The sequence below is a fragment of the Agelaius phoeniceus genome, chromosome 21 (assembly GCF_051311805.1).
Source record: "Agelaius phoeniceus isolate bAgePho1 chromosome 21, bAgePho1.hap1, whole genome shotgun sequence".
Taxonomy (NCBI): Eukaryota; Metazoa; Chordata; class Aves; order Passeriformes; family Icteridae; genus Agelaius; species Agelaius phoeniceus.
The window spans coordinates 2,133,917-2,159,496 of NC_135285.1; the positions used below are offsets into that span (position 1 = coordinate 2,133,917).

The 25,580-nt window shown below is 50.5% G+C and overlaps 1 protein-coding gene across 14 annotated transcripts in view; it reads left to right on the top strand.

The window, feature by feature from the left end:
* The window catches only part of LOC129128747 (histone-lysine N-methyltransferase EHMT1), a 124,783-nt gene that overhangs the window by 38,454 nt on the left and 60,749 nt on the right, over positions 1-25,580 (top strand). For 7 of the 14 annotated variants that reach the window (XM_054646245.2, XM_077188987.1, XM_077188980.1 and 4 more), the window contains exon 2: positions 19,705-19,792. In XM_054646245.2, coding sequence (XP_054502220.1) covers positions 19,705-19,792 — 88 coding nt within the window. Of the gene's footprint in view, positions 1-3,460; positions 3,599-9,257; positions 9,551-13,794; positions 13,974-14,545; positions 14,724-14,808; positions 15,183-15,915; positions 16,004-19,704; positions 19,793-25,580 lie in introns of those variants that run through there. The other 7 variants (XM_077188979.1, XM_077188977.1, XM_077188981.1 and 4 more) reach the window with 7 other exon arrangements.

Sequence of the window (25,580 nt, forward strand, 5' to 3'; positions counted from 1 at the left end):
TTTTAAAGTCCTAATTATTGTTACAGTATCTCTAAGCAATCACCATGTATCTATCAGGTTCTTTTTTACCTGGTGATGTTTGAAGGTTTTTCAGTATTTGCTCTGCTTTTCATGGTATTCCCCCAGAATTCATTCAACAGCCTCCAAAACTCCTTCAGACTGTGGCACTGGTTGGAATCAAATTTAGCAATTACAGTACTTGGGGAAGGTGCACATTGTTGGCAGTCTGAGGGATTTGTTTCCAGGATTCCTTGACAGCAGCAAGATTGGGACTTTGAGCTGGTGGTGCTGAGAGCTCTCCAAATGAATGTACTGAAAAAAACCTTAATTTTTCAAGCTTAAGGGTGAGACCCTCTGGGAATTCTGCTGGACTTTTGCAGGGTTTAGGGTTTTTATGGGTGCTTTTTGTTTACAGATTGCCCTCCAGGTGATTGGTGCTGCTGTGGGCTTGTTGAAGAGCAGAGCAAAGCTGCTGTGTCAGGAAAGTGGCCTTGCCAAGCTTGGTGCCCCTTTGGAATACCCGGAATGTTGGAGTCCCAGGCCTGAAGTGTGAAGCATCCACAGTTATATCAGATTTAGTGCTGGCCATTGGCTCCAGTAACAACACTGGAAATCTCCAGGGACAGGGGATGGTGAAGCTTTGTCCCTTGAGTGGAGGAAGGAGGCATTTCTTGCTCCTGTCACCTCCTGTTTGTGCAGCTCCCGTGGCTTTTTCTGTGCAGTGATCTGAACAGGAGCAGGAGAAGTTTGGAGCTCTGTTCCCTTGGATGTGAAGGTGACCTTCTCAGACAGAGGTTGTAAAGTGACCCAGGGAATGATCTGGGGATGACCCCTGTGCTGAGCAGGCCTCGGGGAGGGCGTGTTTGAGGAGCCATCATTTTATTTGCTGTTCTCACGTGTCCATTTTTTGTGCTGTGTCTGATGGATTTGTGAGGGTGCTGAGCTCCTGACAGAGGCTCTGGAGGCTGGGCCTCTGACTCCCTTTGTAAATGAGCCTGTGGATAACCCAGCTCTGACACTTTTGCCCTCCCTCCTGTTTCATGCCCTCACAGAGAGGTTGTGTGTCATTGCTTTAGGATTTACTGCCTCCCCTGGGAGGTGGGAGTGGGTCTGGGAGAAGAGTTATGGCTGCACAGAAGGTCTGGCTTCCCAACTTCCCTGCTGCGTGTTTTGGGGAGAAGTTGGGCTTAAAACTGCCAAAACATCTACAAGATGTTATCACTTTTGTTTTTTGTGAAGCTTGTGTTGACTCCTCAGCCTGTGCTGGAGGCAGGTGTGTTTGGGCTGGGTGTCCTTTGGAGTGGTGTGGCAGGAGCAGGACAGGATTTCCTGCTCCTCCACTGGGCCCACCATCCCTAGCCCAGGGTAAGGAAATTACTCTGGGTTTTGCTGTTTTTCTCTACCTGTCCCCAAGGAAACAATATAAATGCTATGCCTCGAGTGTGCATCCATTGAGGGAAAATGGGATTTTTAAATAGTAACATGCTCTGGTTTTCCCTTAGTGCAGCAAACCAATGGTTCATTAGTGAAATACATTAATAATTCTCTTATGAACCCTGTTGGTAGGTGAATCTGCTTTAATTCCTTTGTATCAGCAAGAGCTGCAGGTATGGATGTCTTCGTTACATAAAATAAAAAAAAGGGAAGAAAGCAATGCTTGCAAATTGGTCTTTGTTTCCAAGGAAACAAATTTGACATGCTTGAGCTGTGCGAGATGCAAACACCGCTCGATTCAGCAGACATGCCTCGGGATTTTATAGTCTGAATATTATTTTTAAACTACCTCCAATTTCCAGGCAAGGCAGAGGATGGGAATAGAATTTGTTGGCAGGGTTTATCAATCTGTGCTTAATGAAGGCGCTGGGCGGTGTCTGGGATTGCCCAGTGTGGCGTGGAGGGAATTGATCTGGGCCCCGATGGAGGGGACAGCCTGGGGCCAAATGGCCTTTGGTGACATCCTGCAGCAGGAGGAGAGGTCTGAGCAGAGCTCAGCACACTGAAGTAGTGTGGTTTATCCTGGGTCACTTTACCAAATGTTTTTGCTCTAAAAATATTTCAGTAAAAAGCAGCTCGCCAGCGCTTGGCGTGCCAGGCTGCCTGGCGCTCCCGAGGGCCCAAAGAATTTGCTAAAAAGCTGTGGCTTGGTGTTGAGGACTGGGCTGAATTTATCAGAGAAGGGATGAGGGAACAACATCATGAGTTGTTTGTGTAGTGCATCTGGCACAGATGTGCTGGGGCCTGATGAAAATCTTGGCTTGTGGCGTTGTACAGAGCGGCTGTGGCGTTATTGTGATTCCCTTGGAAGTTCTGTTCGGGAAAAAAGCTGCTTTGGTGCTCAGCTGCCACCCTGGTGTTTCCTGAAATGCTGGGTTGATAAAGTCACTGGTTTTATTTTTGAATTTTCCTGCAACTCCAGCTCTGGAGCAGACAGTGCTCATGTTCCACGGAAGCGAACATCGCTCGGCAGAGCACACACAATTCACGGATTTCAGCATCCAGAGTTGGTTTTGGCCTGGGCCCAACAAGGGGAACAGGATATATATGTTCCAACTTTGTTGGGATTGAATAGCCAATTTTTGCCCTGGCAGAGCTTTACTTTTACCAACTGTCTTTGCTTTCTGGGGTAGTTCAGTGAGCTGGTAGGGATCTGTAGGGGATATGCAAAGAATATGTGGGGAAATGCAAGTTTTTAAGGAATAGTCAAGCTCCATGTGCATATCATTCAGAACATGCAGGGCTTTATTCCCCAAGTGTGCTCCAACAATGTGTGTCTTTCATATTTTGTTGTTTGTAAACCTAGGAAGGATTTAAAAAAAAATCCTCTATTAATTCTTCATTGAAACAAACCTTTCTGCATTGAGGGGACAAGGCAATGATGGAGGAATTTCAGGGCTGATAAGTGAAAAACATACCTCTCTTAAAATTCAGGTCCTTAGGAGAGTGTAGAATGAAGTGTGTTACACTGCAGTCTCTTTCCTTCTCTTTCATCCTGCTGTTTAACTTCCTTGTAAATGGAGTTAAAATAACCTTCAAGGAGTTCAGGGTAGACTGGGGTAGGTTTAGCTTTAAGATGGCTGGGAAGCACTATTTGCATTGCCAGCTAAAAGCCTTGCTTGAAGCCCGTTGAGGGAAAAAATAATATTAATGGTATTTCATGAAAATATTGTAATTTGTGGAAGGCCCAGAGTGACAAATTGGCTGGTTTGAATGTCACTGGGAAATGCTCCTTTTGCACAAGGCTTGCCTGAGACAGGATTTTCCTTGCTTTTGTTCTAAAACGAGATGCTTGCTGCCTAAAAATGCCTGCGATCCTCACAGTGAGAGCTTTGCCTCCTTGACAAGAGGATGGCAAGAGGAAGGTTGGCTGGATCAGGATGAATCCTGCACCTTTTTTTTCCCCCCTTTTTTTTTTTTTTTTTTTTTGCTAATGACACTTCCTTATGCTTACATTTCATTAAAGCTCTGAAATGGCTGAAGATCAGCCCGTACTGAGCATGCTCCGGGGTGGAGGCTGCACCCATGGAGTGAGATGGATTTGTGGCTGGAGGAGGGATAGGCCTGGAGTCAGGACCAGGAGGGACCCGCAGCCAGGATGGAGGTAGGGCAAATCCATGGGTTCCTTGCCGTGCCCCTGGGCTGGGGCAGCCTGGAGACCGGCTGGAGTGCAAACTGTTGGAATTGATTCAAAAGCAGCGCAGTTAAACCACTGACACGAGATGGCTTCAAACGCTTCCTGCGGATCCGCGGGGAGGGGTTTGCAATCCTGACCTTTGCTGGCCGGCGTGGAGAAGGGACCTGTGCAATGTCAGGGTGGTGACATGAGGTGACAGCAGGCAGGGGCTGCAGCCAGGGCTGAGCCTTCATATTGGCAGGCACGTGATTGCGTCTCATCTCATCGCGGGCTCGGGCGCTAATTGTTATTAATGGGGAGCCTCACAGGGCTCAGACCTGCTCCAGATCCCTCTGGGACTGTGGGAGGGTGGAAGAATGTTAAACTCCAACTCCCCTCTTTCAGACTTATTTGCATTCCAGTGATGGCAAACAAGCCTTGCCACATCAGGTCCTCCAAAGTGGCATGGAGAGGAGGGAATATGCACGTTTATTCCTTTGGCTGAGAGATTTTTCTGTGCTTCTTGCAGGGGTTTAATGTGTTGGTGAGTGGGTTTGGGGGAAGGCAGTGTGAGTTGTGCTCGCTTGGGCTCTTGGATTTCACCCGTAGTTGCCAGCTTTTTACAAGGAATGTGTAAGCACCAGCAGGTATGTGCTGCATGAGCCGATTGACTCCAGTTGTTGTACAAGCACGCTGCGTGGTGAGGTGCCAATAAAACATTTACATTGGCTCTGGAGGTTTGTGTTAGAGAGGTGTAGGGGAGCTCTGGATTGGTGTGGAGCAGGGGGACATCAGCTCTCTCTGACTTGTCCCCTCACACATGCGGGGACCCTCCCATGTTCCAGCCTGGCTGTAGGTACAGGTAAGGTGAGGGGTTTGCTCTGTCAGCACTGGGAATCCTTGGGTGGTACAGAGTTATTGTGTTTGACTTTGTGAACAGAAATCTCTGTGATCACAGCTCTGTGCTGTGAGGTAGATCAGCTCTTCCTTCAGGGCACCTCTGGCCATTTTTCACAGCACGATTCAGGGGGTGACTGGCATAGATTTGATTTTATTGCTGTGTCCCAGGTGATGGGCATTCTGCATGATGAGTCACTTCATTACCTAAAGTAATTTGCCTGTTTATTGCCTGGTTCCATCTTTCTTGTGAACCCAACTCTTCCTTGGTGCTTTCTGGGCCTGTTTTGCTACATCAGCCCAGTGCTGAGCTGGTGACCAGCTTGCTTACTGGGCTGGCTTTTATGTTCCCTGCATAAAATCCTGCTGGAGCCCAGCTTGCTGGCCAGGCAGAACTTCTCCTACTCTTTAATGGTCACTGGCTTGTTTATGGCTGGATGAATGCACAAAGAGAAGCGTTTCTGTAAAACAAACAGCATTGTGATTGTACAGCGAGAGGGAAAAGGGGTTGATTTTCTTTGGCTCAGATGGGCGCTGCCTTTATGGCTTTGCAGAATTCACCCCCGTGGCTTTTCCTCCTTGTGTGACTCTGGCAGTGGAGGTGATCTCAGCCCCAAGTTTTCATGTAGGGCCTGCTTCCCTTGATGAGGAAATTTGACTTAATCAGTTTCAGCTGCTGGAAACCCACTGGTGTGCTCGTTCCTATTGTGCTGTGGGAAGGTGTAAGGTAGCCTTAAAGACCCACTGCCACCTTATGGCAGTTGCTGAGAAGCAGCGTCTGTGGAGCCAATTCCGTACACACATCATGCTCGCTCTATTTCTCCGCTCCTCTTAACTGGGGATATTTGCATGGAGGCAGGAGCTTTGTTTTTACAGAGTTCATCTGCTCCTTCTGTTCCTTGCAGAAATTTGATAAAGTCAGCAGGATGGCTGGGAGAGCCGTCAACAGGCGCTGTTCCACAGGAGCTCATGATCTGGGGAGAGACACAAAGGCTTCGTGGAGCACTGATTCTCCTCCAGTGAGGAGCTTGCTTATTTTCATGTCAGTGCCTTAATCCTTAAAAAAAATAGGTGTGAGGTCAAAGAACAGGGCCACGCTGAACACGTGAGGTTGGCTGGCAGGATCTCCAGCTCTTGTTGCAGCAGGAGGAGGATGGAATGTGCACAGCCATTCTCCCAGCCTGCTGCTGGCAGGGCACTGCAGGATGGCTTTGCACTGACAAATGGGGCCACTGTCCCCAAATAAACCAATAAAACATTGGTCTGTGGAGCAGTGAGTGTGCTGGAAGCCTGCTCGCTCTGCTGGGGGTAGAGAATGCTGGATTTAGGACCCTTCTCCAGCAAGGCTGTGTTTGTACTGTAGGAGCTCTTGATATGCCATAGCTGAAGGAAGGGGAGAAATGGTGGATTTAGAGCTCCAAAATAGAAGGAGCCGTGGTTACTGTAAGTTAAAGCTGAAGGAATTTATAATTGGGAGCTGTTAGGAATACAGTATGTTCTAAATTACAGCTGTCTGGCCAATATGCTGCTAAATAAAGTTCTAGGATTGCCCTGTAAATGAAATATTCAACGCATATTCTTATCAAAACAGCACCATCTCCCAGAGAGCTCACATCTCAATTGCTGTCCAAGAGGATCTTTTTTCTTTTCCTTTCTTTTCCTTTTTAGCATGTATGATTTACTCAATGCAGCATCTGAGGGAACATTTATTGTTTCCTATTAAGTAAAAACAGTTTTCAGCTCTGCTGGGGAAAAGGGGGGAGGAAGGGAGACGGCTTGAAAGCTTTAGGGACATAAACCAGGTTTTGAAAGATGAGGAAAGCTCTCATTCCAAAAGATGCATTAATGACTGCCTGTTCTTTCAAAGCTGTTACCTGAGCCTGGAGGTGGACATTGGAGGGTGCTGGGGATGGATACCCAAGGTGTCCTGGGACATTCTGATTAAGAAATGTTGTATATAACAGTTAAAGAGCAGAAGGAATGTTTGAATAGCTTATGGTGGAGCTGGAGAATGGTTTATAGCAGTGCAGAAACAATCAGGATCCCAGCAGAAATGCTCATCTCATACCCAAAGAACCTTCAGCTTTTGGGATCACTTCTGAGGAGGCTGAAAGGGAGCAGCAGATTTGATCAGCTGGAGGGTCTGCAAGAAGAGGAGCCTGATGGAAGAAAGGAAATAAGGAAAACCCTCTGTATTTTGCAGAGCTAAATATTGTTCTTCCTATAAAAAGAAAAACCTCCCTTTGCCTCCCACTTGGGCTTCCCCTGCAAGGGAGCTGTGAAAATGCTGGACTTAATGGTGTCACTAAGCAAGAGCCCTGAGGAACCTGGTGTCCTGTGTGAAGGAAGGTGTTTGTGCTGCTCCCTTCCTCCTGAAAATGTGGGATTTCTGAAAGGGGTGTTTGAGCCTTCAATCAGAGAAGGGTGGCTGGAGAGCTGTGGAGTGAAAATACCCTGTAATCTGTGGGCCCTGGCAGGAATGTTTGGAAAGGGGGGTGTTGGCTGTGGTGGGAAGGCTGCTGGAGGGTACTTGGGTTAAATAAAGGGCACAGCTTCTCGGGGCTTGGGCCTCTTCTCATCCTGCATCATCAGCAAAACCTCTTCTCCAGCCAGCCTGCAAAGAGGACTGTGACTGCTGGTGTGCAGATCCCTGCCAAGGGGGGACAGGGGGGTCCCAGGCAGGAGACACCTGTCCCACTGCCAGTGGCTGTGCCCTGGAAGCTTCCTGCTCCTTTTGGATGGCAGAAGTGTAAGGTTTCAGTGAGTGACAGCCAGGCATCCCCCGTGGCAGAGACGCTGCTACGATCGATCGATGCTTTGCTCAAGTTGGTTGTTGAAGCATCTGCAGTGCCCTGATGAGCTCTGCTTTCTCCTTTTTGTTTCTAAACAGTGTTTAGTGCTTTCAAGGATGGCCATGAGATGTGGAAAGTGTCTCTGGTAGCATCTGCTCTCAGTGTATATTTAACCTCAGCAGTGAAAACATGTCTGGTGTGGAGATGCAGTGAGGAGGCTGAGGCTGTGCCGCCGTTCTCTGGCATTATTTTATCTCAGAAAGGGAATGTTGACTGTGGTGGATCATTGACACTGCCTTTGTTAATATCTTCGTTTCTATTTCTGGGCTTTTAATGAAAGCTTGGTAATTTCATGCTGCAAGGAAGGGCAGCACATCAACTGTTTTAAAGCCATCTTTGGTTTGAAGTACAGTAATCTTTTGATGCGGTGGATAATGCAACTTCTGTCTGTATAGCTGGGGTTTGTTGCTTTTGTTTGGGGATTTTTGAATTTATCTTTAAATGAGTTACCTCTACACCTCTCAGCAACTGAGAGAAAGGCCAGGAAAATCTAATTTTGTGTATATTAAAACTTAAGATTCACATCAAATGAAAACCCGGTGGGTGAAAGAGCGATCCTTTCTTTATACTGTCACCTCAAATACTCCTTGCCTATGAATTTCAATCGTCTCAATTTAGCCTTGTGTGTTTTAACTGTTTAGTAGTGAAACTTCTCCAGAGTGTGGAGAGGAAAACAACATCCCCATAGCCAAGGGAGACCCGTAGCAGCTCTTTGCTGCTTTAATTATTGCAGCTCTGCAAACGTGCCTGGCCACGGTGGTGAAAGAGCTGCTGGGACTGGAGGAAACGTGGCTTGTGGATGTTCCCAGCCTGCAGAGCCATGGCTGCTGTGCTGTGCTGAGGCCTGGACTGGCCTGCTGCTGGGGCAGGGCAAACATCATCCCCAGGCTCCTCCAAAGCTCCCCCAGATTTGGATGGCTTGTTCCTCCCTACAGTGCAGGCTGCTCCCTGTCCTCCCCAGCTCACTGTCACACATTTCACTCCACTCATTTTCACTGTAGTTTCTACTCTTAAAGAGAACTCTCTCTTAAGGAGGACTCTCTCTGGTGCTCTCCTCCTCTGCAAAGCTGTTTTCCCTTTGGCCAGGAGCACTCGGGTGGTGCCACGGGGCCATGTCGGAGTTTCCTCTTCCTTCTGGCCTCTTCCCGAGGTTGCTGGCCGCCCTCCCCCTGCTCGGGGGGAGGTTCTCCAGCCTGACACCGGCTCCAGCAGCCTCCTGCTCCTGCCTCCCATAAATGCCAGTCTTCCTTGAATCCCTTCCAGCCGAGCTCTGCTTACAGATGTTCCTGCGAGCTGCTCTGGCAGTTTTACTGGGAGCCTGAGCAGATATGAAGGTTGCCAAGAGTTTATGCTTAATTGTGAAGTGGAACAGAGACAAACTACTTTTATTTTGAAGCTAAAATTTCTTCTGTTATCTTGCTGGCTGGGGCCAGCAGTATTGGAGGGTTTGACATAGGCAGAGCTTAGAGCTCCTGTGACTCGTAGTGAACTATCCCTTCATTAGGGTGAGGATGAGGATGGATCCATGAGGATGTCCCTTCATTCCATTGCCCCCCTGCTTTTCCACGACTGTGTTTGTGTTACCCTTTCAAAGTCAGTTGTACCAGGTCAGGTTATTAATCCTCAAAGTGAAAATGATCTCCCCTTCAGATCAGCAGTTTGGATCTCGAAGACACTGTCTTGGACACTGCTCACTGTGACAGTTTAACCCATGTGCCTTCATCCCAGCTCTCAGAGGTCGGGCACTTCGTTAAGCACAACAAAATCAGCCTGGGGACATCCCCAAGCCACTCAGATCCCTCCCTGTCCCTCCTGCCTCTCCTTTTCCCACGGGCAAGTGCTACTCTTGAAGGCCACAAGACAGCACTCTGGTTTAAAAAGCTTTCTCTTTTTTTCAGGCGAGTGATCAGTTTTGAGGCCTGGCGCCCTGTCAGAAAGTTGACAGATGATCTGCATTACCGGTGCGTCCCCGGGATGCCCGGGATAATCGCGCTCCAATGGACGCCCTGGAGCCGGCAGGTTCTCTGTGAAATGGCTGCAGTGGAGGGAGCAGTGAAATGGGCTCTTCTGGGCATGCTCACTCTGTAGAGGGAGCTTTATCACATGAGCAGAAACTGAATCACTGCTCATGAGGATCTGGAATATGCAACTCTTGGAGTCTTCACCAGAAGAAGACAACAGCTGCCCGCAGGTACCTCAGGGTCCGTCCACCTCCCGTGCCTGGCGAGGCCCTGGCAGGGCAGGCTGGGGAAGGAGAGGCCTTGGAGAGGACAGGAGAGGAGAGGAGAGGCCGGGGAAGCATGGCCGGGGTTGTTTGTTCATTTCTTTGGATATTCCTGTGCGTGGCTGGCCCGTGCAGGAGGGCTGGCATCACCCATCCTGCCAGGGTGCCCATCCTGCCGGGGTGCCCATCCTGATGGGATGGCTGCTCCATCCTGCCGGGGTGCCCATCCTGATGGGGTGCCCATCCTGCTGGGATGGCTGCTCCATCCTGCTGGGGTGCCCCATCCTGCCAGGGTGCCCATCCTGCTGGGGTGGCTGCTCCAACCTGCTGGGGTGCCCATCCTGCCAGGGTGCCCATCCTGATGGGGTGCCCATCCTGCTGGGATGGCTGCTCCATCCTGCTGGGATGGCTGCTCCATCCTGCTGGGGTGCCCCATCCTGCCAGGGTGCCCATCCTGATGGGGTACCCCATCCTGCTGGGGTGGCTGCTCCATCCTGCTGGGGTGCCCCATCCTGCTGGGGTGCCCCATCCTGCCGGGGTGCCCATCCTGATGGGGTACCCTATCCTGATGGGGTGCCCCATCCTGCTGGGGTGCCCATCCTGCTGGGTGCCCATCCTGCTGGGGTGCTCATCCTGCTGGCATCACCCATCCTGCTGGGATGGCTGCTCCATCCTGCCAGGGTGCCCATCATGCTGGGGTGCCCATCCTGCCAGGATGCCCATCCTGCTGGGGTGGCTGCTCCATCCTGCTGGGGTGCCCCATCCTGCCAGGGTGCCCATCCTGATGGGGTGCCCCATCCTGCTGGGGTGCCCATCCTGCTGGGGTGCCCATCCTGCTGGGGTGCTCATCCTGCTGGCATCACCCATCCTGCTGGGATGGCTGCTCCATCCTGCCAGGGTGCCCATCCTACTGGGTGCCCATCATGCTGGGGTGCCCATCCTGCCAGGGTGCCCATCCTGCTGGCATCACCCATCCTGCCAGGGTGCCCATCCTGCTGGGATGGCTGCTCCATGGGCTCCCAGGGGCCTCGGGCACCGCCAGCAAACCTCGGGCTTTGTTCCCTCATGCCTTTCCTTGGGCTCCTGGGGTGGGGAGGCTTGCTTGGGGTTGGTTTGGTTTTGGGGTTTTTTTTAGGATTTGTGTGTGATTTTTAAGTGTGAAGTTTCTGGAAAATTCTCCAAGGAGCCTTCCCTGCTTGTAGCTCTTAGAAGAAGAAGGTGCAAAGCCTGGGGTGCCCAAGCTGCATGAAGACTGAACTGCTGAAGGGAAAGGAGAGGGCCTGTGGCCACATGGTACCTCCTCACTGGGTCTCTTTTGACAACCTCTGCCTATGGCTCGCTTGGGTGGAGGCCAGAGCCAGCAGTATTTCACCAGGAAGAAGCAATCCTTTTTATTTTGGGGCGACTTCCTCCCCTCTCTCTTCTGCTTCTTTTTTTTTTTTCATAGTAGCAATCCAAGGAAACATCTGAGTAAAAGGAAACATCCCTGGTTGATTTCATAGCAGGAGGTCTGTGCCTGCAACATATTTAAAAACTCAGCCCCCTGGTTCTGCCCTTGGGAATTTTTTTTTTCTCTGTGATTCGTGTTACATGCAAGAACTCTGTTGGCTGCCACAGACCTTGGTGAGATTTGGGATGGACAGAGAAGGTCCCAGAGCCCTGGAAGGCACAGACATCCCTGCAGAACACCCTGGCCTGAGCTTGCTGTGCTCTGGGGAGACCCTCAAAGCTGCAATGCAGACACAATATTGAATTTTCAATCGAGGACCAAGATGTGAAGATGACATTTAAAAGATTAGAGAGCTTACACAGGACAATCTGTGATACCCAATCTAAATATCTATCATGTCTTCACTGGACTCTAAATGTGCTTGTTGTTCATCATCCAGAAGAAAAGGAAAAGGCATCAGAAATCACGAGGAGGGAGCAGAAATTTCTCTTCTCAGTGAAGAGCTGAGGCCTTGAGTTGCTGTCCGAGCAGCTCCACCCAGGGAGAAAATGGGCTTGATGAAGGCTGAGGAGACAACCAAAAACCCTCTGAGGTGTGGCAGATGTGCTCCTGTGTGGTGGTGACCACAGTGACACCGGTGTGGCACCAGCCGAAACGCTCTGTCCCTGCTGGCTGGGGCCCTTGGGAAGCGTCTGCAGACACAGAAAAGCCTGACCTACTTTGGAGGGAAGAGAGCTGCTGAGCTCTGAGCTTGGCACTGCTTCTCAGCAAGGGTTAAGAGCCCAAAGTGGGGCCTTTGGGTCTTGGTTTTGTTCCATTTCATGTATTTACCTGACTGTGCGGTGCCAGCACGAGCTCTCGCCCTTGTCCCAGAACATGTTTGGGTAGAAGTAGGCTCTGTGGCACACATGGGGCATATTCCTGCAGCTCAGCCTCTGTGAGACCCGCCCTGGGCAGGGGCAGAGGCAGCTCCATGACCTGGCTCCCGGGAGCTCTCCCAGGTGATGCCATCTCCTAAGGAAAGAGGATTGTGTGCACCTCATGCAATGGCAGTGAGTTGTTTTATTCAGGTAAAGAAGGAGTTTTAAGGAGCTTCACTCTCCTGGCCAGCTGGTTTGGGGGAGGGCTGGCTTTGTTCCTGCTGCTCCTCTTTGTTTTCCTTTTGCTGCTTTTCCCTGAAGTTTTTCCTTCTCACCTTCCCGCTCCTGGAGCTGAGAGTGGTCGAGGGATGGCCGCAGCGGGAGAGTGACCGTGTGTTGGGGTCAGCCCAAAGGCTCGGGGCACTGATGGCGTGTGCTCCCTGCTTGCAAGCCTTGGAGGACCATATGTTCCTGCAGTGACATGGAATGTCAGTGATTTGGAAACAAATCCCTGAGTTTATAATCCTCAACTCCCATTTTCAGCCAGTTATTTTTTCTGACTCCTCCGAATTCCGAGTTTTGACACCAACCCCTCTTTGCAGACCCTTCTGGCCCCTCATGTTTCCAGTGGGATTTGTCCCTCCTGTGCCCCTGTGAGCTCCTTGGTGTCTTGGGTGGAGGATACGTGTCTGGCTTTGCTGTAGGGTGCTGTTGGTCCTGGAGGGGGGCAGAGGAGGAGGGCAGCCTGCCAGCATTTACAGTAGTCAGGAAAGCAGCAGGAGCGAAGCTCTCAAACTGTACAAGCTAATTGGAAAGCCTCCATTAGAAAAAAAGAAAAAGAAAATATAGAAGAGGAGAAAATGTTGAGCAAGCTTTTACAAAATATCCTGGACTCCAACACAACAACTTGCATCCTCCAAACCAGGTGGTTTATTTGTGTTTTTCCTTCAGTCCCCATCAGGAGGGGGAAGAGGCAGTGGGGGTTAAGAAGGTCTGACGTGCAAGTGTCCTCCCTGCAACACTGCCATACTGTGCCTGAGCAGCACAGTGACTCTTGCAAAGGAAGCTTTTCACAACTTGTCCTTGTTCCAAGGATGAGGAAACCTCCAGCTCTTCTGGCATTTTCTCTCTGTCATAAGTCAGAGCTGCTTTCACCTGTGAAGTATGATCAGCACAGACAGGGAGAGGGCTGGAACGGAGCGGGGCTCTGAGCAACCTTGCAAGGCTTTTCATGGAGTTCTTGGTGTTAAATGAAGAACATTTCCCCTCCTCCTCTCCTCGTTTTCCTGTGTGCCTGCAAAAATACTCTGGTTTGCATTTAAAGGAGAAAACTGTATGTGCTGGGACTAAGCCAACTTGTTTATTTAAGGGAAATACCATATTTCCAACCCCTTCTCTCACAGAGGAAGGCTCGGCAGAGGATGGCAGACTGGGCTGGGGATTATATTTTTAGGTGTCATCGAAGCACAGTTGTGATTCGAAGAAGCTAAAAATCATGGCTGGCATTTTGCATCCAGCCCTGCGAGTTCCTCCTCCCCACAGCCCCCACAGGGGTTAACCTCTCCCTCCAAAGCACGTGGATTTTCACCTAAATCAAGGAGCAAAAAAGGAGAAAAAAGAAACAAAAACCATCAGAAAGAACAACAAACCCATCACCATCACCCCCCAGGCTTCCACTTTCCCATGCTTTCGCCGTTTGCCTGCCCCCAGGGGGGTGTTTGTGGCGGGGGCCGGGGCTCTGGGCAGGGACACGGGCCCTGTGTCCCTGTCAAAAGATGGCAGGTCCGTGTGTCCGTAAACAATGCGGTTATGAAATGGCAGCGCGGCCGCGCTGAGCATGCTCGGGAGCTGCCTGTAGGGGGAGGCGAGCCAGAAAGATGATCTAATTCCGTGCAATTCTTGGGATTGAAGGAAAAGACCAGGCTCCACTCTTAATGACAGAGCAGAAAAACCAGGCCCCACGCCGGGGACGAAGCCCGTAGGCCATGGAGGAGAGGGTGTGAGGATCTCCCACCTCCAGGACTTCGGGTGCTGGGCAGCGCTGTGTCGCTTTCTCGCCCTCCAGCAGAGTAAGGCCTTGGTGAGGTTTTGCTGTAGTTATTAGAGGGACAGGCCCGAGGGTGCAAGTTTTATGATTATGATTATTTTCATTATTATTTTGTCTTTTTTTTTCCCCCCTTCTCCCCGTCCGCTTTCCCGGCTCACAGGCACCGCTGTCTCGCTGCTTGGCCGCTCCATGGCCAGAGGTGACCCAGGTGGAGGTGCTCTGGGCAGCTCAGCCAGGCCCTCGTGGGCCCAGGGGAACCCACGAGGGGTTTTCCCTCCTCTGCTGCCCCATGTGCCCTTTGGCTGGGCACCATGGGCATGGGCAGGGGGACAGGGACCTGCTCCGCTGCCTGCGGTGCTTTGGGGTGGGAGGCAGAGGAGTGTGGAGGCTGAAGAGGTGCCTGAGCCCCGTTGATGGGGGTGAGCTGCCTCCCAGCTCCCCTGCCCTGGACTGCTGGAACCTGCTTGCTCCAGGCTCCTCTTGGTGCTCTGGTTTTGTCCTGGCTCAGCCAGTTCCTGGGGACTGGGTGTTTCTGAAATGGCTGGTTTGCTTTTCTTAGAGATAGTGATGAATCTTGGTCTCCATTTTAGGGTTTTCTTCCCCTCCTCCCCTCCCGGGGGCTAGGAGAAGGCAGGCAGCAGCTGGACTCCTTGCTACCCTCAGCCTGTGGAAGGAGGGGACGCCTTTGTCTGCTCTGGATTTACATTTGCCTGCACACACAAGTTGCACTGGCTTTAACTCTACTGGGATGCGGCTAGATGGGCCTGGAAGCAGTGAGGAAGTGTAAATCGATCTCCCCTTTCCAAGAGGGCACGGGCTCTGCAGACCCCCCTTGCCTGAAGCCTGCACGCCGTCGTGGAATGCCTTGTCTTGGGAGAAGTCGCTTTCAGTCCTGTTGTGTTTCATGCACGTGTCTCCGTGTTCCCAGCTCTTGCATGCAGGGACTTGCACCTCTTTCTGTGCTTCCCCCCTTCTCAGGGAGTGTGTGCTGGAATAGGAGAGAGGACATGGGGGTTGAGAAGGAAATGTTTCTTTTCTATGGAGAATAGTCTGGATGAAAGGATTTCGGAGACAAAAGAATTGCAAAGAATTTGATTTGGGAGCAAACTTCAGGCTGAGGGCAGTGCTTGTTGTGAGCTGCAGATAAAATTCCATGTTCACATGATTGCATGAGGCTTATAAGGAAGTGGCCTTAGCCTGAAAAGAAGGAGCTTTGAGACTGGTGACTGCTTTGTAGGCCAGGTATGCTGGTGGTTGTGTTTCCTTCCTTCTGCAGATCAAATGCTTCTGTTGTTTCTAATGACAGGCCCGTGGTCAGCGTCCCCACGAGCCTTGAGCCCAGGCCTTGCCCAAGCACAGAGCTGAGATCTGAAATGAGCAGCCTCCCCGTGCCTACAAAAGAAACACTGCCTTTCTACAAACATTCTCTTAATCATTACTTCCTATATAATTAACTACAAAATGTTTGTCTTCTCTTCAAGGCAAAGGTTATTATGAGCAGGCTGGCTTGGGTTGTGTTATTTCAATTTATATTTTTTTTAGGAGAAGGAGGGAAAAAATGAGTGAATAAGAATCTGCCTCTGCTGGGGTTGCATCATTTGTTGAGAGATTTGCCTCTGCCTTGCTCCAGCATTGCTGCAGCCCTCATTTTCCTGGCTGGTGGGATCTTTCCCTGGGGCTGTGTCCTGGGTGGGGTCTGGTGTCCCCTTGGAGGGGTTGGTGACCAGCTGGAGGCTGGATCCAGGCAGGATCAGTGCTGTCCATCCCACAGAGGTGTCGGTGCATGCACTGCCCCGCATGGGCACGGGCACTTGGAGGGGTCTCCTGCTCCCAGCCCTCTTCCAGATGGACCTGCTGTGTGTGCACAGCTCTGCTCCCAGCAACGCTGCTGCGAGCCTCGGGTTCCCAGACCGTTGATTTTTAAGACATAAAAAAAAAAAGAAAAAAAAAAAAAAAGACCCTGGTGAAGGTAGACATCTTGGCACCTCAGCCTGCGCTCCTTCCCGGGCTGCCGGGAGAGCAGAGAGCTGGGCTCATGATGTAACTCTGCTCCCTTGGGCTCGGTAAGCTGCAATATGTTGGAGTTTTGCTGTGCATGTGTTGTCTGTGCCTATAAAACCTGTTTGGACCTTTGCGAAGGGCACCCGGATGGCTGATGAAAATACCAAGGAGAGGAGGCTGAGAAAGCTCTTTCTGTGTTTCCCAGCTTTGTTCTTTTTCTTTTCTTTCTTTTCCCTTTTTCTTTTTTTTTTTTTTTTTTGATGGGCTTTTTTTAATTTTTTTGCTTTTTGGGTTTTTGGTTGGTTTTTTTTTTTTTTGGTTTGTTTTAAAGGCACCACTGTAGTTTGTAGTCATCATCTGTTTGGAAATGCTGCAGAGCCTTTCCTTGGCCGGTCTGACCTGTCTTCCATCCCCTCCAAAGACCTCATGGAGGAGAGGAAGCTTGTTTTCTTATAAACAGAGGCAGAGAGGAAAAAACTAAACCAGCAGTAGCTCCTCTGCTTGGCTCCTCATGGCTCTTAAAGCCCTTTCAAAGACCCAATCAGTCTTTCTTCAGATGCACTAATTTTTTCTACCCTTTGAAACCTAAAAATTAAGGGTTGGGGGGGGCAAGAACGCTTCGTGGCTGGTTGTGTGTGCTCTTTATGGAGGTTCTCCAGCCACGGATGGTTAATAATCAGTCTGGGGTGGGCGAGGGAATGGAGGCAGACGGCTGCGGGAAAGGGGGAAAGGAGGAAAAAAATAAATGGAGCGAGTGAGACTTTTATTGTGAAGCAGCGTGTGCTTGGCAGTTGGCTTTGTTGGGACTGCTGCAAGAGCAGACATTTCTCGGCGGGGAGGGTGGGTATAGGATTTCCCTGCCAATCGGGAGCGGACGGATGGGGCATGGGGAGGGTGAGCAGAAAGGGAAGTTTGCTCTGGATTTAAGGGAGGGGAGGGCAAAAAACCCAACACACACACACACACCCACACACACACACACACACACACACACACACACAAAGCTGGAGGTATTGACACTTGCGGTGAAGTTGGTGCTAAGTTGGCTGGGTGGAGCTGGGTGGGATGGATGGTGCTGGGTGCCCCATGGGTGCCCCATGGGTGCCCCTCGGTGCTGGGTGCTGATGGAGCAAGGACGGGAGAGCGCTGGCCTGGGGGGACGAGGCTTCGAGCGCTTTGCAGGGATTTCCTGTAGCTTCCTTCTGATCCAAATGCTTCAAAATTCACAGTTGGCTTTGTATTTTATTTTTATTTTTAATGATTCTTTGATTTTCTACCTTGATGCCGAGTTTTTGTTGGGAGGTTGTAACGTTGTCGCCTCTTAGTGAGGAGTTTGTCTCTGAGGTAGGAAGGAGAGCCTGGGAGATGCCACCTAAGGCAGCCTTGCCTTGGCACCCAGCTTTTGTACTCTCAAAGGACAAAAGTGATGGTTTCTCTCTTGGAGTTGGGAGTTCTGCTTTGAGAGCTGGGCAGGCAGCTCTGAGCTGCTGGTGACTGCAGTGAGCAGGGAGGGTGGTCAAGGTCTCATTGACTCCAGGGTTCCTGCAGTGGCTTTTCCTCATGGGTGAGCAGCAGCAATGCCTCTGTGGAAGGGAGAGCGTGGGCAATGTGTGGAGTGAGGTTACTGCTTAGGAAAGAGAGAAAAAAATCATGCTCAGATGGCAAAGAATGGCCCCTGGAAATCCTGGGGCTTCTTGTATGAGTCAGTGGAGGAGCAGGAATATCAGGACCTCTCCTTGTTGCAACAAAGGTTGGGAAAACAAACTGGTCCCTGTTAGACTGACTGAGGCTCTTTATTTGCTGCTGGTGCCTGTGGCCAGGGCCTGGGTGCCCCTGGCTGTAGTGGGAGCCAGGGGTGCCCTCGAGCACTCTGAGCTCTCTTTGCTCAGGTCTTGCTGCAGGATAATCCATGAGAAAAACTGAGGTTATTCCCAGTTTACAAGAGGTCTGACTAGAAGAGAGGTAGGGTTTACAAGCTCATGTTTGCAGCAAGGATATGAATTACTGGCTCAGCAAATGGATAAATAAAACAGCTGCTCTATGTTCAGAGTTTGGGCTGTGTTTTATGGTCATTTCTCAATGGAAGCTGTTGGCCAGTGTCTGCTGAAGGTAGATTCTGTGTCAGGCTGGGCTGACTGAGCTTTGCAGTGCTCACAGCAGCTTTTTGGTGTGTGACTGGAGATCTGAAGGTGCTGTCCTTGGAGCACAAGTCCCTGGTGCTGAGAGCACTGGGATGTGGCTGAGTTTGTGTCTCATTGTGCTCTGGGCAGGTTGGGGACAGGCAGGGACAGGCAGCCACCCACAGCCTCTGCCCTGTGCTGCAGGAGTCATCCTTGAAGTGCCCTTAGCTCTGGGCCTGGCAGGTGGTGGAGGCTTTCCCAGGAATCTGTCTCCCTCCTTCCTGTGGTGTGTGTCTCTGCCATGGTGGATTTGGGGGCAGGACAGGGCAATCCTGCAGGGATCTGGGGCTGGCTGAGCCCTGCATGGAGCTGGGGGCTGCTCTGCAGCACCTGCCAGCACAGGGCATTGCTGGGAGTCCCCCAGCCTGGCAGGGTGGCTGGTGACAGCAGCACCAGAGCCCATCTCCCCTGGCAGCTCTGGACAATCCCAGCCAGGATGGGAGAGCTGCTGGGAGGGCTGGGAGCTGCCACACCAGGCTCCATGCGTGTCTCATCCCCCTCGCTTGCTCTAAGGGAGGTGGGCAGGTTGTTTTTCTTTCTTTATCACCCAGTGAGCTTTAAACCCTGTGATTTGCATGGCTGCAGGCACCATCTGCTCCCCGTGCTGGCCTACAGCAGTTGGCTTGACCTGGGCTTATTCTCGTGCAGCGGCGCCGGCAGCGTGCGCTGAACCCGGCTCCGACCTCCAGCTCTGCAGGGCACTCCCAGCCCTGCCTCCACTCCAGCTCTCTCCTTAAACACAGCTCTGGCAAAGACCCCTTCTAGTTCATTTCTTTAAAATACCATTTTCCTTCTGGTTTATTTTGGTAGTCGGTTTTTGGTTTTGTTTTTTTGATTCGGTCTTGCTACTTCAAAGTAGAGAATGGGAAGGGATGAAGGCTGCAAACCTGAGCTAACAACGTGGTGCCAGGTGTGTGAAAGGCAGAGGAGATGAGCAGGTGTTCTCTTTTTTTACGTAATTTTTTTTTTTAAAGAGAAGGAAAAAGAAAAATTGCTTTCTATAGAATTAAAAATAGAGCTCATTAACTTTAATAAACATGGATGTTATGAATGAGGAGGTAGCTGTAGCTGACTGATGGTTTGCAATTTTGGATGTTCATTTGAATGAGCTGCAAAAAACCCAACCAAGGCACCAAAAGCACATGGGCTGGAACTGTTGATAAATGAGGTTGTAGTGAGAAGTCTGATAGATCTGCCTCCCCCACCCAAAGGCTAAAAAGTTTTGGGGGAGTCAGAGTCACCTCCTTGAGATGCCTTTCATGCAGATGGACTCAGCTGGATTCCCAGGCACGTTGCACTGGGAAAATCTGTCTGGCTGCATCCAACCCTGAGCTGGGAGGTGCCAGCCCTGGGCACAGCCTGGAGCCCCTGTGCTCCTGGGGCTGTCAGCCTGGGCCAGCCTTGCCGTGTTTTATCTGTGACCTGTGCCTTGGTGGCAGCTTCCTGGCAGCCTTTATTTTGCAGAGGTTTGGCTGTGCTGTAAACAGGATGTGTCCATGATTGTCTCTTCTTTTGAATGCACCGTGTGTCTGAGCACTGAGCTCAACCCTGATATTTCTGTTTTTTCTTCTCCCCCACCATAGCGAGCAGTGCTGAGTAAGGGAGAGCCAAGGAAAGACGGCTGCATGAAGACTGAGCTGCTGAAAGACATCACCAACAACAAAGAGGAAGGTGAGCACCTGCCCTGGCTGAGGGTCAGAGCTGCCTGGAGAGGTGGGCACGTGATGGGAACAAAACTGGGGGCTTGGAGATGTGCTCAGTGCCCCCAGCAGCTCAGGTGTGCTCCCACAAACACAGGCTCCCTTCTCCTGTGTTTGTTCTCGGCAGGGTTCTTCCACTGGAGATGCAGATTTGCTTTTCTGTCCATCCCTCACTGCTCCCCTGAAGAAGGAGATCTAATTTTCACTTCTGCATTGGTGTGAAGCTCACAGGAGTTACTTTGAACTTCCTGGTTTGAGCTGAACTCTGATCCCTCCCCACCATGACCTTTTCCTCCCTCTAGGAATGTTGACTTTCTGTTTTGCTCTGGGTTTCTCTGTTGCTGCAGAGCAGCTCCAAGGCTGGAGGGGTCAGACACCCCACACCTCGTGGCTCCTGTGGGGGTTCTGCAGCTCTTACTGTGCAAGATGCAGCACAGGTTCAATTGACAAAGTCTTTTCCTGCAGGGTTGTCTGTGAGTTACATGCACACAAATCTAAGGGCTTAATAAATGTGTCAGTGGGATTAGGGAAAAAACCCACCACCCTTTATCTTTCCCCCACCTCCCTCCTTTCTTTCCATTTTTTATTATTCCTGGACTAGTTACTTCTCATAGCTCTTCAGGGATTTGGTGTATTTTTGTTCTCCTTTCCATAATAGAGCATTATGAAAGCACTGAACTGGCCCCATCCAAATCCCTGCTCTTATCTAGAAGCAAAATTTTGGACTTAATTCAGTTGTGTGTGAGTACAGCATTACTTTTTCTTTCTTTTCTGTCCAGCACAATGTTTTGTCAAGTTGCTCTAGTTAGAAAGTAAAGCTCAGAACAGGCAGAAACCTGAATTCTGTGTCAGGTGCTTGGATATTAACTGGGAGCACAGGAATTCTGCTGCCAGCAGTGGTGGCACAGGGACCTCTGGTCTGGCAGAGCAGAGACAAAGTCTGAGGTGTCAGGAGGTGTTAATGGGAGGTTGTGTTACTTTGGAGGAACTCAATTTGATCCCTTGCCTTTCTTAGCTCAGGATTATGAAGGTTTTTTGTGTAGATCTTGGTTGATGTTAAGGTGTCAAGAATCTGTGGAGGTAAAAAATCCAAAAGGAGGATGGGAAGAGACATTTCTGTGCCTCTTGACTGACTTGGACTTGGAGCAAATGCTGTGTCAGGAGGAAGCTGAGAGCCCTCCCTGTGCAGGGACAGCCTCGAGGCTTCACAAGGGGCTGAAATTCCAACCACTCCAGTCTCTATTCCCAGGGAGAAGAGGCTCCTGAATGTGAGTTCTTCTGGAATGTTCAGCAGGTGTCCTTGCCTCCCCAGGCACAGCAGGAGTCTCACAGACCGTGGTGTGTGTGCTGCTGTGCTGGGACATTGTCCCTGCTGCCCCTGGCTCCCCAGCTGGGATCCTGGGAGGATCAGCACCACCAGAACCTTGGTTCACAGCCCAAAAGCCTGTTAATAACAGTGTTTAGTGCTGGCACAGAATGCACATTTTTGACTGTTGCATGAACATGAGATCATTCCAGCAGGCTTGCAGGATGGCATGGAATAGTTCCTTTGAGCCCAGTTTCCTGCCTCAGGGATTCAGCTGGGATGTGTGGACTAGAAAAGCACCCTGAAGCCTCAGCTTCCTCTCTTCAGGTTCTCTTGATCAGTCATTTCCCTTTAGTAAGGAGGAGGGTGCTGCTGAGTATCTTTGTCAGTGGCACAGACTGTGTTGGTTTGGGCTGCTCAGGGTGTGTTTGGTGGGAGCCATGGCCTGCAGTGTGTGACTGAGCCTGCTCTGGATCGTGTTCCCTTTGGGAAAACGCCCTGCCAGGTAACCTGTCAATGTTAAACCTGGCAGCTAAACCTCCAAAACTTGAAGCTGCACATCCAAAGGCTGACTAAAGGTGCTGCTTGGGCTAAAAGCTGACTGTGAATTGCTCTGTTTCCCCTCTTTTCACTGCCTCCTGCCTCAGAAAGGTGAGGATGCTGAGGGCAGGTCAGGACCCTGTTGGAATTGTGTTAGCACATCCCCGAGCTCCACTGCTGCCTCTGAATGGCCTTGCACCAGTTCCACCTCTGGACAAACTTGAGCCCTGCCTGAGCCCAAGGCAGGACAGGAAATTCAGGTATCTTGAAGCCTTGGCTGATTTTCAGGGGTCTGACCCCAAGCAAGGCCTGTCAGCTGCAGTGGTGCCTGTGAGCAGTGAAGAACATCATCCTGGTGCAGATCTCCACGAAAATCTCTTGCAGGGAAGGCTCCTGCTCTGCTGGGGCAGTAGCTGAGCTGCCCCAGTTGATAATCACAGAATCACAGACTGCTGTGGGCTGGAGGAGACCTCAAAGCTCACCTCATTCCACCTTGTGCCATGGACCAGGGTGCTCCAAGCCCCATCCAGCCTGGCCCTCCTTGATGTGCTGCTTTGAGGCAGTGGACCTTTCCTGCTGGTCCTCAGCCTTCATTTGGGACATCTCAGCAGCTGGGGTGGGTTCTTGGTGTTTGGGATGGGGTGGGTGCTCTCAGGGAACATCCTGAGGGTGGGAGGCCCTTGTGTGGGCAGTTGTGGTGCTCTGTTCTCTGTTCCTCAGCAGGGAGGTGTTGCAGAAATGCCCTGTGGTTCCCACCTGGGCTGTGCTCTTCTACCTTCATCCTGATAAAGAGAAATGATTGAGCTCTAAATTTAACATGTATTTGTAGGAGCAAGCTCTTTGCGTGTTCCAGCACTTTCATTTCCAGTTCCTGGGGTGAGTCCCAGCCTGTGGAAGTTGTTCACTGGGCTCAGTGTCCCTGTCTGTGTAAAATTGCTCAACACAGATAGAAAAAAGCTGTGGATGAGGCTGTTCTGTGGTCCTTGGGAAATGCTCCAGTTCAGTTTCCCATGTGGGTGTAAGCTTAGGTCCATACTTCCCTTTGACAGGGTGGGGAAGGGGGCAGGGAGATGGGAGATGAGTGGAAAAAAGCTTTTATTAGGCCATATTGTCTTTAGTCTGACTCAGAGAGAAACTATTAAAAAGTGGTTTCTTTGCAAGGATTGCAAGTGAATTCAGCTCCTCGTGTGCTTCACCCCCAGCTCTGCGTCTCCCTTGACCTTTCAAGGCAAACCACTCCTTTTCTGATTGCCCAAGCCCAGGGGTGGAAAGTTCTAGTAAAGCAGCAGCACAAAGGAGCAGGAATGGCTGTTGGGAATGAAATTCTCCATTTGCTCCAGTGTTTGTGAGCCTTCACCCAAGGCAGCTGCTTTACAAGAGCCACAGTGCTGTGTGAGACCTGCACAGTCACTGCTCTCAGATAAACTTCAGCCTGCTTTGAGACACTGTCAGGGGTTTAAACTCCTGGAGGGGCCTTTTTTTTTCCTTTTTTCCCTCTTATTGCAGGTAGGAAGCTGCTGTGAGCCCAGGAAGTGCTGTTTCCATTGAGCAGCTGCAGCCTTTGCATTCCCAGGTGCAGGGATGGCAGCTTGAAAGGAGGGAAGGACTGATCTGCTCTCCTCAGGTACTTGGCACTGGGATCCCTGCTGAGGCTGCCAGCAGGAGGCCAGGCAGAGCAAAGTGATGCTTCAGGATTTTCCATGTTCACCCAGCTGTGCACCAAGGCCTCCCTGGGCTTGGGACCCTTGCTGCAGGCAGGATGTGCCTGGGGCAGCCCTGGAGCAGGAGCTGGGCTGTGACACCAAACCATGGCACAGGGATGAAGGAGTTTCCTGAGGCTGTTATCCTGCTCTGAGTCATTGAACTGTTGAGACAATTTAACTGTTCATGTTCAGACTGTACCCTGAGGGCCAAGGGAAGGCTGGAGGGCATTTTTGGTGTGGCCAGCAGGTCAGGGGGGTTGGTCCTTCCCTTCTACTCAACCACATCTGGAGTTTTGGGTTCAATTCTGGTCTGCACGGTTCAAGTAACACAAGGAGCTGCTGGAGAGGACCAAAGGTGATGAGGGGTCTGGAGCATCTCTCATCTGAGGAGAGACTGCAGGAGCTGGGTCTGGTTAGTCTGGAGCAGAGGGGATCTGATCAGTGCACATAAATATCCCCAAGGGCTGTCAGAGGATGGTGCCAGACTCTGCTCAGTGGTGCCAGTGACAGGACAGGGAGCAATGGCCATAAAGTAAAACACAAGTTCCACCCCAACATGAGGAAGGGGAAAAGAGCCCTGGATCAGGTGCCTGGGGAGGGTGTGGAGTCTCCCTCTCTGGAGACATTCCAAACCCACCTGGACATGTTCCTGTGTCACCTGTTCCAGGTGACCCTGCCTTGGCAGGGACTTGGCCTGGGTGATCTCCAGAAATCCCTTCCAACCCTGTGATTGAGTCCCCAGCAGCATCCCCAGCCCCCTGGGCAATCCCAGTAACCCAACCTGTGGAACCTCAGTGCTGAGCACTCCCAGCAGAAGTTGATTCCTCCTGTTTTCTGGTTTGCTTTTCCTGTTTTGCATCTTGGTGTGCAGGGTCACAGTGCTCCAGGGAGGAGTGACATCTGAGTCTGGACATGCCTGGACACCAATCCATCTCCACAAGGGCTTGGGGGGGAAGAAGAGACCATCAATAACTCACCCCAGAGAGGAACTTGTACCTGAAAACACATTTGTCTGCATTTCTTGGCTTCAAAATGCTCTGCTTTTTGGCTTCACTCCCAGACTGGTTTGAGTTGGAAGGGACCTTAAAGATGATCCAGTTCCACCCCAGTGCCATGGGCAGAGATGCCCTCACTGGCTCAGGTTGCTCAGGTGGCTTCCAGCCTCCATGGATGGAGGGGGTGCTTCCCTTCCCAATGGATTCAGGGTCTCAGCTGCCCCCTCTCCCTCATCTGTGTGGTTTCAGCCCCAACATCTTCAGGCTCTTCTCTGCTTGGCAGTTTTCCTTTTTGTTGGAGTTAGAGGAGGAAGAGGGGAGGGAACTGCTGTAAGACAAAGATTAAAAGCAGGTGATTTTCTCACTTTTATCCAGCAGGACAGTTGGGTATTGAATCAAAGGCTGTGGGATCTGTGGTGTTTTAAGGATGGTTAAGGTAGAACATCTGTGAGATGTGAGTGTGTATAAATACAGCTGTATGCACTTCTTAGTCTGCACTTCCAAATCCTGAGCTTTTCCTTTAAGCTTTGTCTTTGCTTAGTTCATTTAAGCTAAGTTCATTTAAGCCTTGTCTTTGATTAAACATTTCTCTTGCAGCAGCTGAAGCCTCTTGGCTGTGCTGAGGGCTCTGGAAATGCATGGAAAATCCCACAGGCAGGGATTTCTCAGCACCAAGATGCTCAGAAAAATGTGTAAAAGTTCCAGATAAGACAGTAGTACACTTGTGGCAGAATATATTTTTATTTCTTTATTTCTTTATTTCTTTTATTTCTTTATTTTATTTATTTTTATCTTATATTGCTGCTCAATAAATAAATAAATAAATAAATAAATAAAATAAAGAAATAAAATAAAGAAATAAAATAAAATAATAATAAATAAATTTCTTTTCTTTTTCGCTTTCTTTTCCTTCAGACCTGGTGGCTGCTCTTTGGCCTGGAGTACAAGGGCTCATTTGCATAATTTTCTTATTTTATTTCACAGAACAGTGAACTCCAAGCTTTAAAAATACATTTAAGCCTTTGTTTTTTTCAGAGCATTGTCGAGGTAACACTGAGTTTTGAGTGTCAGCTGGTGTCCCTGAGATGGGAAGTTCCTGTGGGTGCCTGTGTCCCCTCAGGCTGTGCCCAGCATGGCTGCTGGGGACACTACCACATCTGTTAGACAGCCTCTGCCCACTGATAAGCTTTGGCAGGCTGGGCCCAGCTCTGGCAA